Source organism: Monopterus albus, unplaced genomic scaffold (genome assembly GCF_001952655.1).
Source record: "Monopterus albus unplaced genomic scaffold, M_albus_1.0 scaffold12.1, whole genome shotgun sequence".
Taxonomy (NCBI): domain Eukaryota; kingdom Metazoa; phylum Chordata; class Actinopteri; order Synbranchiformes; family Synbranchidae; genus Monopterus; species Monopterus albus.
In genome coordinates this window covers 5,687,625-5,706,121 of record NW_018127892.1, presented here as the reverse complement: position 1 = coordinate 5,706,121, position 18,497 = coordinate 5,687,625, and the positions used below count along the sequence as shown (strand labels likewise).

Here is an 18,497-nt window from a genome sequence, read left to right as displayed (position 1 = left end):
GAAAGCAGTCAGGCAAACCAGACAGGCAGGTAATGTGTTACCGCATGAGTGTCCTGGCATACACAGACTGTGGTTACTGTTATTTAGCACCTTGGCATTAGAGAAGCACTTGAATCCTTTTTAATCTGTCAGCAGTCACCAACCCACATCTGAAAAAGGCATTTCTTCTGATTTATTAAATGCATGCTAGCAAGCTGCGTCATCACTATTACCAGATACTGGTCAAACCAGTGTCATCCGTGACTATGAACCCATTAACCTCTGTAGTACAGTAAACAATAGAAAGATGACAACTGTATGGAATTGCGATCTAGTCCGTTGCCTGTTTGCAGGAGTGAAGTGCTTAAAAATATATAGTAAACAATGACATATTAAAAAAGCATTCACACAAAAGCACAAAAATGCTTTGAGTATTCAAACAATATTTTACTGATTCAGTGATTAAACATAACAGAGAATCTCCAGCTTCAGTTTCACAGTGAGTAGTGTAATCAGCATTTATTCCACAGTCATCCCCCACTCTCTCCCCCGTTCTCCCTCCCTAAACAGGGCCTCCCAGGTGACATGACGGTCTCTCATATAACCAATCTCTGCAGTTTGCTAATGCTGCAGCTCTCTGTGCATCACATTCACAACAGGCTCTGCAATCACCCACAGCAGGCAGTGGGTGTAGCGGCAAGCACAAACACACCTGAATAAAACAGACGGGGTCCTACAGACAGCTCCAGTTTATGTGTGCATGTATGTGTCTTAGACAGCAGTGATGCAGGCTGATCACTAGCCTTGTTAGGTATCACTGACATCTTCACCTCAGAGCAGGCACACAGCGGAGGTATTGATTAGCAGTAAGCATCAATGTAGATGACCAATAAAGAGCAGGTGAGCCAAAGAGGGTCTGAGGAGTGGGAAGAGGGGAAGTGTGTGTGTGTGTGTACATGGGGCTGCACGAGGAGGCTAGAGAGGGAGGGTGCAGTGCGATGGTGCTGGGTAGCCAAAAACAACAGGGATGATGAGGAAAACAGAAACACGCAGTTTTTATGTAAAAATAAAAAATGAAATATTGCAAAATGTTTGTTACATGCATCATTATCATCTTATATTATAGTCTTATTATATTTTTATTATATCTCTTCATTTGCTGCTTAAAGTGCCTTAGATTTTGTGTTACTTATTTATCTACTTTATATTTCATTTGTATTTTGTGGCATTCATGTGGACGGCAAAGTAAGAATTTCATTGTACAGGGAAACACGTTTCTGTACTGTGCATATGACAATAAACACTTTGATCTGACTTTGACCACACTAAAAATCATTTAGAAATAAAATTGTTGTCAATGTTGACATGAAGAATTGGAGCAAAGATGTCAGAAGAGATGGGTGGATAAACCACGACACAGGTTGTGAGCAGGTGTAATCGTCCTGGCTACCTAATCCAGTGGGAAGCCACATTTTTTTGTATTCCTGATGCTGCTTGTAGCTTTAATATGGCACAGGCTCCTGCATGCTTGTCAGGTAGTGTGCATCAGTTCACAACATCCCTGTCGTATCTGTCACTTAGAATATACTGTAGGCACCCCTGTAATTCAGTGATGATCCTCAGGGTACACATGCTATTCTCCTGCATTGAACATACCTCAAATAGAAAGGCTTTAAAATGTGTGCACAGAATATCAATTTTTGATTTATTTGTATGTGGTAATTTTTGAGTATTTATGATTTTCACATTGTGCTTGTGCATGGTGCTGCCGTGAGTAACGATGCCTTGGAGGACTGAGGAATAAAACCAAGTGCCAAAGTAAACACAAATGCCACCTTTAACATCATATTTATTGTTATTTAGTTACTCAATAAAACATATACAGATATATACAATATGCAGGAAAACAGACGACTGCACTTTACATATTATTAAAAAAAAAGAAAACAAAAATCAGTTTGTAAATTGCCGTCACAGTCCTCCATCTATTGTTTCAGAAATTCAAATTCAACAGAAGCTTTATTTAAAGATTACAAGATTGCCTAACACACAGCAAATTTTCTCTTATTATACATGTGCAATACCAATAGTCTTTTTTTTTTCAATTTCCTTATTAAACAATCTCTTGACCTCAATTTTCAGTTCTCATTGGCTGAATTGTATACAAGTGGTTGGACTCGTACAGTCAATAGCAGAGGTGAGAAGAGAAGAGGATGAGGGAAAGATATTCTCACCAATATAATGAATAGAGAACTACAACAAATCTTAAATCATCAAGAGCAGCAAATGATAAAGGTACAAAAATTCTTTGATAAGGATTGGGAAAAAAATGGATGAGTTACATTCATGCATAATCACCCCTCGTCCCATCTTCCTCTAGTCCTCAGTGTTCAGGCCACTGCTAATCAACCAGTCGACCTCATTATGAGTGTGAGGGAGAACGCGGTGTTCCTGTGTATAAAGACATTGTACATTTGGGTCGGAGGGGTGGGCAGGAGGGGGGTGGGGGGTACACAATCACAGCCAATGACAACTGAATATCTGTTCTTCTGTTTCCTCTGGTTTTGTATTCTCCTCTGTTGACATTTCTTTATTTTTCTTCAACAAAAAAGAAAGAAAAGAAAAGAAAAAAAATATTGATTTGAGGTTTTCCAGATGTGGGTATTGTTGAGCAGAGCCCACATTGTATTGTCCAGCAGTATGTGAGAGAGCATCTGAAAGTGTGACTGCACGTGTCAGAAAATAACATGGTATGTGCATGTGTGTAGGTGTGTGCTTGAGTGAGCGTCTATGTTCATGTTTGCATTTATATGTGTAAATGTCTTTCTCTCCCTGAACAGGCAAGAGTTGCTTTGCAGTTGCCTCATCGACACCTTATCACCATCATCCTCATCAAGAGTATTTGTCTCTGAAACTTTCCTTCTTGTCATTTTGTGATCTTCTTTTCTTCTTCCTGCTAGGCCTGATTTTTGTTCAAGTCAGTGCGGCCACAAATGTCCCAAATCGGTTGGAGATATCAGAGTGGAGAGAGCGCCAGGATGAGACAGGCCCCCCTCGGCCTTTACTGTCACCCAGCTCATCAGTGCAGTGGACAGACAGGCACTGCAGGTGGTTCCCTCCACTGCTCCCACCGCCTCCTCCTCCTCCAGCCCCTGGGGCCCCAGCTCCAACCTTACTCTGGGTCAGGTCAGATTCTGTAGACAAGAACAGAGAGGAAGAGGTTAATTAAGACAGAACAAAAATGAAGAACAACTTCAAGCAGCTGGCATTCTCTGATCAAGATAAACAGATTTAAAATATACACTTTTAATTAAACCAGTGTCATTTTCACATCCCACTCTAAATCTGCACTGTGAAATTAATTCAACACTATTTCATCCCCCCACCCCCCAATCAGTACAACCTGAAAAGGAGGCTGCAAGCAAAGCTTCTCTCTTCACACTCCTCATCCTCTTTTCTGACATACACATGTGAAAACACACACAAACATACACACATTCATTTGCATTTGCTCTCGGTCAGGCGTGCAAATCTGGAGCGTTCCTGCATGACCTCCGGTCAGACGGTCAAAGGGCACTGAGAAATCTGCCCTTTAACCCTGTTTGACCCAATTTACTGGTATAATGACCACGGCGCGGTATCGACCCTGTGTCACCAAAGTGTAGAGCCTCATATTAAATAGTTGCATGCTTCTGGAAAATCCATATACAGGTTGGTTATACATCACATAAAAAGTCTGCTGTGCCACAGAGTTAATGCTGATGCTTGAGTTGCCTGGTTCACATACGGAGAAAAATCACTTTGTGCCGTGTAACGAAAAAAATTAGTCAAGGGGAAGATTGACGAGGACAGGAAGTGCTTGGCTAAACCATACATAAAGCATAACGTCACACTTCATCTGCAAAGATACAGACCGCAGCATACTGAGGGAGAAGAGGGCAGAAATGAGGCAGAAAAGTTTTGAAGACGACGCACAAAATACAACAGGGGAAAGAGAAACACGCCAGGAAAAATGAAAAGCTACGGCTACGTGTTATGACTAGTGTTGCATCGTGTACTTTGGGTTTTGCCTCCAAGCAAGCCCAGAGCACAGAGAAAGTATTTGTTAAGATGTTAGGGATCCCTCGCTAAAATCAATCTGATTATTCTCCCATGGCCTCACCACATAGACCAGAACCAGTGCCATGCTCCATGTGGATGGCTGAAACAGATCAGTGTGCTGCACAAAGACAAAAGCTTTAAAGTACAGGGACAACTAGGTGTCTGAGTGTAGAAACAGGTAGAAAACAGTTCTGACAAGCTGAGTTACATGTGTCAGGGAAGCGAGAGGCTATGACAGACGACACAGTCTGGGCACAGAGGCTGCAGATCACAACGCTCCAGTCAGTCTGCTGCTCACCTAAGAAAAAAGAGAGGCAACGCGCCAACCTCCACATCATCCACAGCCCTGCCTCTCTTTTTAGCTCTTCTTTGTCTGCTACTTAAACGGTTTTTATTTTGTTTTGCTGACTGTTTTCATCTCCCTACCTCTCTGCTTTCACAGTCCTAGAGGCAGGGCCGACACAGTGTTAACAAAACACAGCCAAAGAAAATAGGGCCAAGCCGGGCACCTAGGACAACCAAGAGAGGCAGACATGCAGGCAGTGAGGCAGGTTTCCCCCAGCCTGTCTGGGCTGCAACCACTGGAATGGAAAAGTGGGGGGATCTGGTAAAAGGTCAGGCAGCCAAGCCTCCCGTTGTTCCCTGTTTCGTTTGTCTCTATGACTGTCGGCCTCTGCAAATTTCTCTGTCTCAATCTCCCTCCCAAGGATTACAGACATGGTGTAAGGGGGGGCTGAGGGTATGTGTTTTGGGGGGGGGGGGTATAAGGATTTAGACCATTGTTGGTGGTGGCAGTGACAAGATCTAACATTTGCCAGAGGGTCCAGTCACACACCTCAGCGTGGCGGATCCTCACCCCCTGCCGTTATCACCCCCCATCCACCCACTCACACTCCCTCCTCCCAGCGCAGTGCCCTCCAGCACCCGCCAGCAGCTCATGCTAGCTGGGCACAGCAGGGTCCGCAGCGGCCTGAATAGGCAGCCAAGCGTTCCCCTGGCTCACTGCTGACACACAACAAACTGACAACGCACACAGCTAAAAAAAACACACAACACACCAACCGCTGCCACCGCTGCCATACCTGCACTGGCCCTCAGCTGCTGCTCAACACACATACATACTCCTGCATACATATGGACGTGCATGCACAAACACACATAGTCCAAGCTAGACACATCTCAGCTTCAATGCAAGGACATGAGTGGAAAATACAAAGACAAAGAAATACACACAGCACAGCTCAAATTAGAAACTCACATATACACACGCTAGTATAAAGGTTCATGTTCAGGCATGGGCTCACACATATGTAAAAACAATTTAACAGCCACAAAAAAAGAAATTCAATAGTTAATTTGTCTATCACCTCTTCAAGCTAAAGTGCAAAGTGATCTGATTACTTCAGGCTCCAACACACTTTTCAATTAACAGCCCATGCAAAATTCACCACTTGTAAAATAAGCTAAACACTTGACCACCACAGGATTAAAATGCCACCCAGTAAAACAGGGTAGCCAACAGGGATTCAAGAGGTATGATTTTTGTCATAAAATCAAGATACCACAATTAAATTATGCACACTAGCTATCCATGGCGGTGTTTGGTTCAGAAGTATAAAAGGCAGTGTGAAATTTTAAATCACACGTCTAAATCCCAAATCACCATAGCATTTAACAAGCAGGGAAACCTTTTTTTAATAAGATCCATCTTGTTATGGATGTTCACTGACTAATGTAGAATTCATGTCCACAGTGATATGTCAATAATAGCCTATTCATCTGAGGGGAACAAGTGCTTAGCATCAACAAGCGAAGGGGAAAATACCTAATAAAACGGGAGCAGTAACAGAACAAGCAGCTGCGCCGAGCTACAGACACACCTAAATATCTTTAACCACATTACAGCCAGAAAAGATTACTACAGTGATGTGCTAAGTAAATACTGAATTTAATGTGATGCACTTATATCGCTATATCTCTCACCACAAGTGCCGTACTTTGTTATTTAGTGTCTTGGTGATGGTGCTCACACACACACACACACACACACACACACACACACAGAGAGAGAATCACACAGCAGCGGGGATTCGGAGTTGTCTCACAGTCACAGCCAGAGACGATTTACAGAGATGAGTAGAACTTCGAATGCCATGAAGGCAGGGAGCACAGCGCACAGCTCCGCTTGTCTGGATGACACCGATGTGTCTGGGAGCTGATGGCGTGACACGGGTTTACATGTCATACCACATAAACACAGAGCACAGCCGAGAGACAACAATGGCTGCTCGGAGACTGTATTTTCTACCAGTTTATTAAGTGTTACAACCTGTAATTATTTTTTTCCAATTAATCTTAAAAGAAACTGAACAATTAAAAATAATGACAGTGACCCTTGAAGACTGATATTGTGATTATTTGCACAATAGGTAAAGTGGAAGAGAAGCTAAATGAAACAAATTTCTTTAGTATCAAAGAATCTACAAAACTTCTTTCTGGTTCCTCAGAGCTGTCACATTGATTTCCCAGGCCCCAGAATCCCAGTGTGGCGGGCCTCTGCCCTTTCTATCCCAAGCTCTATACTTCCATGACGACACTTCACCTTTAGCCTCATGCTCCCAAGGGCGCGACCCCATCCTCTCTGAACACAAACCAGCCCAATCAGAATGCTCTGCTTGCTGACAAAAACACCCAAAGGGCTCCGCTTCTATGACAGTGTGTGACATCAGGTCAGATTCCTTTAGCATAACAACTACCACTAGAGCCACATGCGAGGACTCTGTCTTTGTCAGCACAAAACGCCGGCAACAATCCACAGAGAAAAAGTCGGTTTTCAAAAAAGGGGCCCAGGAGGGATATGGGACTGAAAAAACCATCTCCGGCCAGCTGTAATGTAACACCTCACGGTTCTCCTCGTCTCCTCACAGCCTCACAGAAAAGACATCATACGCAGGTCAGCGCCAAAAAGTGATCAAGGGTAATTAAGATGACCAAAAAGATCACATAATATCCTGGGGTCAGGAAAACTATCAATGAAGTAGTGGGGTTGTCCCAGGTATCTGCTGCCTCTGGGAGGGTGGGGGCCATGTAACTATCCCCCAAGCCCTCCGTTCCACCCAACTGCTGCAGTGTGACCTTTCCCTCATAGCAGGGAGGATATCTGGAGGGAATGGGTGGGGGTGGTGGGGCATATTTCTCAGGCAAGGGCACAGGGGTTATTTTGGTTTGAATTTCCTCTCTGTTCTCTGGCCTACAACAAAAAGAAAAAAGAAAAAGAAAAACGTGCCCAGGCAGGCTTTGCCCCCAGCATTCGTTACCTCCTCTCCAGCAACACACCCATTCCCATCCCCTCACACACACACAAGCACACCTCCCCCTCTGGACACAAGAAGTGCTTAGGAAACCAGACACAAATCAGAACATGGGAAGTGATTTAGTGCCTGCTTCATAACTCACAACCATGTCCAAGACCTGTCCAGCATGTCATCCAAGTCGGTGACATATTGATCTAGTTCGCTGTCTCTATTTTGTTTCAGCACAGTGCTGCACGCTTTGTTTTCTGTTTCCACCTTTTTGGAAAAGGTCAACTGCACATGAAAACAGTAGCAATTTTGAGATTAGAAGCACTTGCATGACATAGAGTTTTGTTTTGAATGAAAACGCTGTGTGCGGTTATTTACAAACCCTGCTGCAGGAGCTGAAAAAAATGTAAAAAGTGTAAACAGATTTTTTTAAATCTGTGTAATTAAATACATAATATTTAAATTTGCTTGACTGTTTAGTCTTTTGTTGTGTGTTAAGGGAAAATATTTTAAAGAGGTAAAGACATATAAATAAATATGTTCCAAAAACTCCTACACACAAGAACAAACAATAGCCGTGGAGCATGAAACTGATGGAAAAAATGTTTTTGAATTGAGTTATTCTCCGTTTCATCAATGCAAATGGTAGCTATTACCCAGCCACTCGCCTCATGAGCAAAACTACAGATGTTCTCTGAAAAGAAAAAAAAAACACTTCTCTATCTGTCTTACTTTCTCGTGCACTCTGTCAGCCTCTACTTCTGGCTCCCAGGAGAAACAGCTCCGGTGTCATAACTCATTTGTCAGTTCCTCAATACAAATTAAAGGCGCCTGACGACTACCTGTACGGCAAATAATATAACTGCTGCTGGCAGAGTGACGACATCTGCGCCCCCCTGAAAACACACACCTTTTAAAAGCTGTACAGTAAATGAAGCTTGGGCCCCCTCTCAGGAGCTTTGCATCAATCTGATACGTTTATTCATGTTTAGGAGCGGACGTTTCAACGCAAGGCATATACATCCACTATTGAGATATCCTAGATAAATTCAGCTTTTCCATTCCCTGCTGTATCCAAGGAGAATATTTACCACATGCTGAGACAAGTTTTATTTTATTCTAACAGCCTTCCCAAGGGGAAACAAAACACCGGATGAGCTGCTATTTTGAAGAGTTAAAAATCCAGCAAGGCAAAAGGCCTGACACCTTTGTTCATCCTTTTCTCCCTTCATCAATCACAAGCACGTGTCTTTCATAGGCTCCCTTTGGCTGTCACTAGTGCTCAGTGTCTTGCAAAAGCTCAGGAATATAGAAAACACATGCACGCACGCACTGCAAATACACAAACATGAACACGGGTGCACTCACAAACACGGCCTTAAATTCTCTTTAAATGTGTGATAGGTGTTTTTCAGTCATGCGCTATTTCCAAGTCAAGTAAATACCTTTAAATATTTTCAACACATTAGAATGAAGTGAGCATGTTCCACCAAGCGAGACACCTGAGAGTGGGGGGGTTAAAGTCATGAGCCTGACACCGAGTCCAAATAAATCAAACTTTACGTCTACTGCTGACAAATCCACACTACCAAGTTGCAGTGTCTACAAACATACCCTTCATCACCTCCTCCTCATATGCGTACCAGCACACACACACACACACACACACACGCAGTGAAAAGCAACCACAAACATTCAGCAAGAAGAAAAATGTATGCTGTTGAAATCAGCACTCAACATGCTCAAACTTTTTTTTGTTTTTGTAGCTCTGATGAACCCGTCAATAAATCAACAAGTCAAATTAATGAAGTTTCCTGAAGATAAATTATGACTTTTGGAAACAATACCAAAGCTAATTGCTATGATTATCATAATGATTATCATTACTGCAGTCAAGGAGCATGTGTGAGAAGCTTGGTGGATGTGTGTTCTTGAAAGAGTCAATATGAAACAACTTGTAATGACAGGTAAAGATCACAGACTGCGCCGCGCTGGGGTTTTTTTCCAAGATTCAAGCACGTGCCAATCACTTTATTCTCTCTTTCTTTTTTTTTTTTTTTTGAAAAAGGAAATAGCAATGACATGTGTAATTTGCGAGGTTGTTGTTGTACTAAAATGTCAAAAGCAGGTAGTTTCACAGGATTGCTCTCCATGGTGGAATATCAGTGCAGCTCTTTCAGTGGGTTTCTAGTAGGTTTGATAAGATGCAAGTTCCCTCTTTTCAAACTTGTCAAAGTCACAGTGACAGAGATTATATCATTATTAAAGCTGTTTTAGGGCTGATTATTGAGAGTGACAAGTGAAACTATTCCACAGGGTCAACTGTGAAGTGTTTTAACTGTGCTGATAAAAAAAAAACAGTCACACAAGTGCATGTGGTTAAAAAAAAAAAAGTGAAAAGTAAAAATAAAACTAACTGAATCACTTCCTACACTTGCCGGTTGCCTGTTATCAAGACTATACATGAGTTTCCAAATGAACGGTCAGCTTCTGGCTGAGATACACAGAAGTGAAGGGAAGAGGAGGAGCATAAAAGAGCTTTTTAAAAAAGAGGAAATAATATTAACTGACACCGTGCAAGTTGCATGCGTAGACCTCAGCTCCTTGCCTCCTTGGGACTATATGATGCGATGCAGCATACAGGAGTTTGCAGGATGTGCACTTACAGCGGCAGGTATATCTGTGACTCTGTAAGAAACGTGGGCTACATGCGGTCACAGAGAGAGGAGGCCAAATACGGAGTCCAAAGGAGGGCATTACTGCAGTAGGCATCACTTTATACAGGCACACAGGGAGCAGAGAGATAGCGAGCTGGGGTGCACCGGGTGAAGACACAACAGCACTGAGAGTACAGACCTTGCAGTTGAACTTTGACTGGCTTTCTGTCTGCTTATTCAAACATTTAAAAGAAGTTAGCTAAGGAACAATACAAACACACCTGGCAAATAAATGATCTCTGGCCCCTCTGAAGTTTTACAGCTTCACATTGATGGAGCACTGAAGCTGCACTGAGTGACTGAAACATTCCCCTCATTAAGCGACCTTTGACCCCCAGTTCTTTCACTCTCACTGCCATCAACTCATCTGAAACACACTTCTCAGCATCACCAAAATACAAAGAACACCACACTTCACCAAGCAGTTAAGTTCTTACATAACACGGGGTAAAAAAACCCCACTAACTACAAACATAAAGCAACAAATACACATTAGGTGTGAGTACTCAGGACAAAAACACCTGACAACTAAACATACACCTTGTTTAAAGATTAAAATGAGGAAGTACTTTGAGTTCTGCTTATAAATGTAATAGATTTAAAAATGATTTTCAATTACATTTTCATTTTTAATTAAGAAGTTTAAATAAGGCTTTGCTGTGTAAATCAATGTAATGTTTACTGTTTATCGTTATTGAACTTAATAACCTGACAGAAAACTAATTGTGTGAGTGAAAATGATTTATACACACTTCAACAGCCCTCCCAAGAGAGCAAAAGTAAATATGTAAATCAAATGGTCAAGGCAAAAAAGTTTTTGGAAGTGGACAGGTAGAAAACAGCTTCACCTGGAGGAAAAAATATTACATATCAACCTCTTAAAAAAAAAATCTTAACTTTTACTTCAAAGGTGTATCATTTTTCAGAATATTTCCACTGTTATGTCATCTTGTGCTGATAATTGTCAAGTTATTATAAGTGAGGGGAAAAAAATTGCTTTCCCTGTCATTGGAATTACATAAATTAACTATAAGAATTTTCTTGCCCATGTTTTATTTAGTTCATGCCAATGGACTAATGAATTGGTTTGATTTATTTCAAATTAGGCACTAACATTATCTCCCTATTGGCAGATATTTTGTTCTCAAGGCTGAGGACTTCAAACTAGACTGACAGGTTGACATGGATATTTTTTTGCAGTGTGAAAAGCCTGTGGGATGTTGGCTCTTATGGAACTACGCTGTGAGCTGTGACTTATCTTAAATTATTATGTTATTTTGCTCCCTTCTGTGTAGCCTAAGCATCAGATTCAATCTCAAAATCCCCCTCCCCTAGCAAATACACCTCCACCCTTTTTTCATCTTTGCTGTCTGAAGCACTCAAATGAGAAACTGTCAGGAGCCGTGATTTGTGCTAACTAGCTATCGATCGCTCCAGAGCTGCATGCCTCTTGTCCACGCAGGGAGGGCTGAAAGAGGAGAGGAGAGGAGACATGAAAGAGAAAGCGAGAAGGAGAGGAGGGGAAGAGGAGGCGGGGGGGGAGGGGAGGGGGAGGGTGGAGGGGGGGGGGGGGGGGGGGGGAGCAGAAAACAGACTATTCTGCTTGTAAATATCTCCTGATTTTTGTGAATTTGTAACGTTAAATGTGTTATCAGCACAGGAGAAATTGAAGCAGTGAATGCAACAGGGTGAGTGTGGCTGACTGCTTATCAGTGTCGGGTTTCCTACTGAAAAGAAAACCCATTAATCATAATCAAAAGTAATGATGTTACTTATCACTCCCTGGCGTCAATGGGATTTTAGGATTTACAAAACCCATCTGCCACTTTTTTGTTTGCTTGAACTTTTTTTTCCATATATAAATTAATAAAACTCAGTTACCTCTTTTAAAAATGATAATAAAGGAAATGATGATGTTCAATGATCTTGTTACATATTTAATAAATTAAATGAGGGCACCAGTGGAGACCAATTATGAGAAAAACAAATAGCTGGATAACTCTTATCTACACTGCTTGTTAATTTTTTGTTCATTTATAATTAAGGCAACGGATGACATTCGCCTACATCCTTTGAAATGGTAAACTAGAGTGCAATGTCATAGCTTTAGTGTTACTACCCGGCTCGCTGTTCTCGTAGAGTTAAACAATGCGCCTGGAGCCCAAGCTCGGCACGGTGCGCCCCCGCCCCTCTCTCTCACAGAACAAAGAGGTGCCGGAGACCTGCTAAGCACTCTCCACATATATCTTATTAATTATAATGCAGAAAAATAATTTACACCTAATTAATTTTATTAGAACACACAAATGATATTAAAAATAAACAATAATATTGCTATAATAATAATAGTGAATGGTATTATTATGTTTTACATTGAATATTATTATTATTACTATAATAATAATTATTATTACTATTATTATTATTGGAAAACTAATTACTTGATATTAATCTGAACAGCGTAAAAGTAAAACTAGATATCTGCATTTTGATTTAGAGCCATCATAAAAACATTCAGATAAAACTACTTGTAACCATGAACATGTGCAGACTGTAATATAATCTATGTCTACTTGAAAAACAGCTTCTGTGACTTCATGGCAAGAGATTTTCCATTTTTCTTGAGGAACATTGTGTTTTAAGGAACTAAATGAAAGCCTACTAAACAAAACACTATATTAAGTACTTCTCATGAAGAATGATACTAAAGCTGGATGGCTGCATTAATTTCACCATGATATCTAATCCTTGAAATCCCATCCTGCCAATCTAAAATCAATCCACTTTCCCCAGCTCTGTATTATCCCCTGGTAATAACAAAAACAAACACGTAACATGGCAAGGGAAACCCTGCTGCGCAAACGCATATCGTCAAAAAGCTATTAATCTTCTCAATGCAGTTGTTCACCCTGAAAACCGAGATAAAGAACCACAGGAAATGTTTACTTTTCTTGAGCCATTCTTTTGAAGTGCCTCTACAATGAAGAAACCTATGGAAATGTGTTGTAATGAATGTACAAGGTTCACTTTTTTTCCAAAGGGATGGCACTTAAAATGACTCCATCCCGATAAGCGTGTTTACATGCTTCTGTACAGTCTCAGTTTAACAAGTAATATACAACATAAATCATCATCTCTTTTTAAAGACCTGAATGGTGATACCATAAAATGTATTAACTAAAATTCAAAGACCTATTTAAACAGAGATGGCTGCTTTTTGCCAGCACAATATGGACATAAGGTCCTCTATTGTCAGCTTTTTCACAGAATTTTACCTGTTACTCATGTAGGTAGGTGTTAAACTGCGTTTCAGACACAATATAAAACATTTTAAGGATGAAAAAAAAAACCTATCTTATAATAAGCAAAGCTGTAAAAAGAAAAGTGTGTTGCATGTGTGAGAGTGATAGAAAGACGGAGGATAAGAGGAGGACAGAAAAAAAAGTGGGCATAATATAGCCGAAAGAATGAAACTGGTTTGTTTACCTTCTTTACTGTTGTTTTGGCTCTTATTTTTTTCCCAGGGTCCCATGGCCTTGTCATCCTCAGATCCATCCATCATGGCCTTGTCACCGGGCACGTACCAGGTGGCATGCTGCTCTGCCATGAGGGTGTCAAGGTCAATAGTGCCCATTGAGCCCTTCCCAGCATCTGGGCTGCAGCTCGCCAGCTCATTGTCTCCGTTCTGTGAGGGACCGTCGCCATTCTTTTTGCCATTCTTCATGGTCAGGGGCTGGTCCTCAGAGATACTGAACTGCTGCCGCTGTAGCTGGATCTGGGCCTGCAGAATCTCCAGAGGATGGATTTCTTCCTGGCCAGAGGTGCTGGATGGGGTGCGTACCTGATCCACCCCAGGAGTGCCAGGGTGGCTCACCCCGCTGGCCCCTGTGGCCCCACCAGAATTCAGTCCATAGCTATCTGGTGTTGAGGTAATATGATTGTTAATGCCCATACCTAGGGGCTTCTGTCCATTTACCAATGCATGGTCACTCCTCTGCATTTTGGGTGAGCCCGTGAGCATAGGGCTGCGATTAGGCTTGGTGGCTGAGGTCCCTCCTGCATCTGAGCTGGAGGACACCTCATCCTCATTGCCAAAGTGGGTGCTGACATCGTCAGGAAAGTCCACTCGTGGTGAGCTACTGTCAGATTTGGCGACACTTTGAATGCCACTGTCCAAAGAAGACATTAGGTCAGCCTGGTCCCCCAACATAAGGTCACCTCCTTTTCCCCAGGAGGGTGATTGGAGGTGTTTCTCAAGGGGCGTACCCCCACCCCTCTCCCCAACGCCAGCCGAGGGGGTCTGCTGGCCTGGACTTACAACAGGGTTACCATTGTCAGAGGAAAAAAAAATTCCAGGGCTCACATGTCCACTGTCTCTTTTTCTCCTCCCTCTCCCTCTCCCACTCCCTGTTGTTGCTTTCCCCTCACTGCACGGGGTAGCATCCATGTTGTAATTTGGGGAGAGGGCACTGGCTTCCCCCTGCACCGTCTGGCTTTGACTTGCAGGCTTAGAGTTGCTATTCCCAGTGCCAGGCATCTGGTTGTTCTGGGAAGTGCTGCTCTGAAAATATTCAGGACCAGCACTGCCAGTCCCATTAGATGTGCTGCTATTAATGTCCTGCTCTGTCTGACTCAGTTTTCTCTTGCCCTCATTTTGGTTCTTCTTGTTGAACGTTACATTAAGATTCGGGGCCCCTAGGCTAGCAATCATGTTTTGGCAGGCCGTGGAAAGGGCCGCCAGGCAGCTCTGGCCAAAAACACTGTCTTTAGTGCTGGTTTTGCTGAAGTTCCCAAGGGACAGAGCTCCAAGCTTACTAACAGACGACCGCTGGCCTGAGGGGAACTCAGGCTGAGGAGGGTAGCTCCCTGGTGAGGTGCTCACCCCCTGGGGAGCACTATGGGCTGGTCCCTGACGGTTAGTCCCCCCATAGGGAAATGTTGGCTGTGCTCCCATTGGAGGTGCAGGAAAGTCAGCTGGCCGCCTCTCTGCTGGTGCATTTGGATGCCCTGTTCCTCCTCCTGGAGACTGCATCTGTGAGAGGTTGCCCATGTTACCACTGAATTGTGAGTGTATGCCTGGAGAATGGAGAGCCTGCACATGCCCATCTCCCGTTATTCTCATGGGCTCCTGCATGCCCATACCTGGCCTAAACATCATTCCAGCACCATTCTGCTGTAGCCCCATGTCATGAGGCCCTGATTCATTACCCGCTCCACCCATACGCCGTGACATCAACTCCCCTGGTGGGTGCGACCCTTGGAACCAGGAGTTCTCCTGAGTTACATGTGGATTTTGTCCATCAATGTTGGGCATCCTGCCACCATTCTCCCTGTCAAAGTTGGGCATGCTCCCCACTGGGCCTCCGTGAGCCATTGGGCCAGGAGGTACATCTCCATGGTGACCCAGCTGCTGCAGACTGGGCTGCCTCATCCTTTGCTGCTGGTTGCGAGAAGCCATCTGTTTAATCATCATGGCTGCATTCTGACGCTGCTGCAGAGACTGCTGCTCAGGAGCCGGATGCTGCAGGGGACCAGGTGGGAAACCTTCACTTACAGGTGGGGTGAACTCTCCAGGCAGCCCAGGGTAGGCGGACGGAGAGAGGTGGTTATCCATACCACCACACCAGCCTTCACTGCTGTGTGCATTAGGAAAGTCAAATCTAGGCCTCTTTGCCATGTTCATGTAAGGAGAGTCAAAGTGTTGCAGCCTCTGATTTGGGGGTTGTTGGGAGGGGGGAGGAGCTGGCTGTTGCATATTAAACATGGGGTCCCCATAGGGGTGCAGACCCCTATTTTCCAGTCTGTGAATGGGATATTCAAACTGGTTGTGTTGGCCAGGCATCATGACCCCTCCATCCAGAATGTTGGGGTTAGAAGAACCAGGCTCAGCCTGAGGGGGTCGGGGGAGGCCAGGGGGGCATGAGTTCTGTCTGGCTAGCAACCCAGCCTGTTGTTGCTGCTGCATGAGAGGATGTCTTGCACTGACCCCTGGCTCCATTCCCACAGGCACCTTCCTGCCATTTCCAAAACGCTCAAAAAACACTCCATGCTGTGGTTGCTGGGGCTGTGGTGGCGGCTGGTGTCCCTTAGAGATGCCCTGCATACCTGGTGTCCTTGGCATGCCAGGGTTCCCTGGGAAATTCCCACTGGGAACCGGCCTTCCTGGCCCAAAATGGGGTAACTGAGATTCTGATTCTGATGGGGAAAATACAGGTACATCAAAATGTCCAGATGGCGGCTCACTTGTGAAGTTATAATCTAATCCTTCCACAGCTCCCTGGTTAGGCATTCGCCGAGGTTCCAAGCCATGAGACTCAGAAGAGGAGGAGGATGAGGAAGGGAGACCGTGGAAGGATGCTGCTCTGTTAGGTGACTGGTCCAGGGGTAGACAGGGGGCAGGGACAGCATGGCTGCCAGTTGCTGCTGGGGAAAACCATCCCCTGCCTGTCCCTCAGCCAGAGGATCAAATCCTTCTCCAAAACCCTGCTGTGGTCCCATATTGTTGTTGTAGCCCATTAGCCTGCCACCATGCAGGCAGGATGACCCTGGCTCTGGGCCTCCAAAATTCCCACTAAAATGAGGGTGATGTTGGTGGGGGTGAGATTGATGGCCATGAGGATGTCCTTGATGAGGTTGCTGGTTGTTAAAAAATCCATGCATGGGTCCTTGCTGCTGCTGCTGAAGTCCGCCGCCTGCATGCATGTCCGAGTGGCCCCGCTGGTGAAAGCCCCCATACTGCTCTCCGTTCAGGTTCATATTGAGCCCAAGCATTTGTGACTCGCTTAGAGGGCCCATGCCGGGTTCCACAGCTCCTGGTGGGCCTCCAGCGTGAAAACCTGGGCTTTTATAATGAGAGCCCATGTTCAGTCTCGGTTGGTTTATGTTTCTCTCTGACTGGCCAGGCTTTCTGCTATTAATCTGAGAACCAAACTGCTCCAGCCCAAACATACTCCCCTGCAATCAATCCCACATGACGGCCAGTTTGCCAGACATCGGCACACTGTCTGTTTTTCTGTCTGTCCCCAAAAGCAAAGGGAAAAAATACATATACAAAGTCTATTCAAATTGTTGTACCGCACTGTTAACCAATCTGCCTTTTCTACTTCAAATGTTAAAACTCACCATATAAGTTCTCATTGTGGATCATTTATTTTTGTTTTTCATTTTCTCCAAGGACGCGGAAAAAGAGAAGGGAGACAGACTGTGTCCAAATACGCACGCAAACTGTGTTCTTGTTCCCTTACTTATGCGTGCACTTGACTGCTCTTCTTTTAGTCGTTGATTAAGTAAACAAAAATACCGCTATGTTACTAATATAAAAGACTATTTAACTGGCTGCATGAGTGACAGATACCAAAGTTTCTGTGCGCACTTCTTCGGGGTTAGCGAACATGACACAAAAACATTTCACCAACAAACTACTAGGAGAGTACAGACGAGCTGGAGCGATCGAAAGGGGAAATATAACGATTTCTGTCAACTAATTCATTATTCCAGTCCAATGTCAAATGTCCCAGAGCGATTTTTTTGTACAAGGTCCCATACTGGAAACAAGGAAAAGTCCAAATGAAGCCGCGTAGTTGAAACTACCACTGTGGCTTTCAGGGGGGAAAGTCGTTAAATAAATACTGCACACCGATGCCTTTCAAAATATCGACAACTGATGAGCAGGCATGGAACCAAAAGTCCAGTGTGATGGAAAGCCCACAAACACGGCTGTCCAACCGAGGCACCGGAGCGTCCGTTCGCGCGACCTGAACCCGGTGCAGCGCGGTGCGCACTACCCGCACTCCACAACCACGGAGCGGCTTGACAGCATCCTTCAGCCGCTGTCGGGCGTGCGCTTTGCAGTTACGCGTTGTGCCTTAAGTCCTTTCAGTGCGTTCCGTTCCTAATGTGTTCCTCGCTACGTTTACCGAGTCTTGTCTGGTGTGGTCTGAGCGCACTTGGGAGAGATTCACTGATACACTCTGCTCTGCCGCTTGGCGCTGTGTGAGATCAACGCCTCCAGAGGAGCCAGCAACAAGTTTTGCATTTCTACAGCCACTTGCATCCATGAGGTCTCCGCCAATCGGAGCACACAAGGAAAGCGTCGAGGGCGGGACAAATGCTTTTAAGGTGGTCCACAGAGTCAATAAGATCGTAAATTCCTGTGTAAATCATATTTTACAAAAGGTTTCCACATAAAATGTAATTTGTTTTGACCAAGATATATCTTCACGTTTATGCTCATCGTCAGATTTGAGCAGGATGCGGTTTCACCGATAAAATGACTTTTTCCCACAATGGTCATTTATATTTAAACCACATAGTAATTGTAATCCACTCTCCTGTATGTCTCATAATTCACTGGAGTAACAGTGCTTGAAGTGAAATTCAGCATACTTTATGTAGCCTT

General features: G+C 44.0%; 1 protein-coding gene across 1 annotated transcript; it reads right to left on the bottom strand.

The window, feature by feature from the left end:
- Nucleotides 1-1,811: 1,811 nt before the first annotated feature.
- Nucleotides 1,812-18,124, bottom strand: mn1b (meningioma 1b). Its single transcript, XM_020590506.1, is given in 3 exon segments — nucleotides 1,812-3,173; nucleotides 13,586-16,519; nucleotides 16,522-18,124. Coding segments are annotated over 3 exon segments (3,681 nt in total). The 5' UTR covers nucleotides 17,048-18,124; the 3' UTR covers nucleotides 1,812-2,952.
- Between the last annotated feature and the right edge of the window lie 373 nt (nucleotides 18,125-18,497).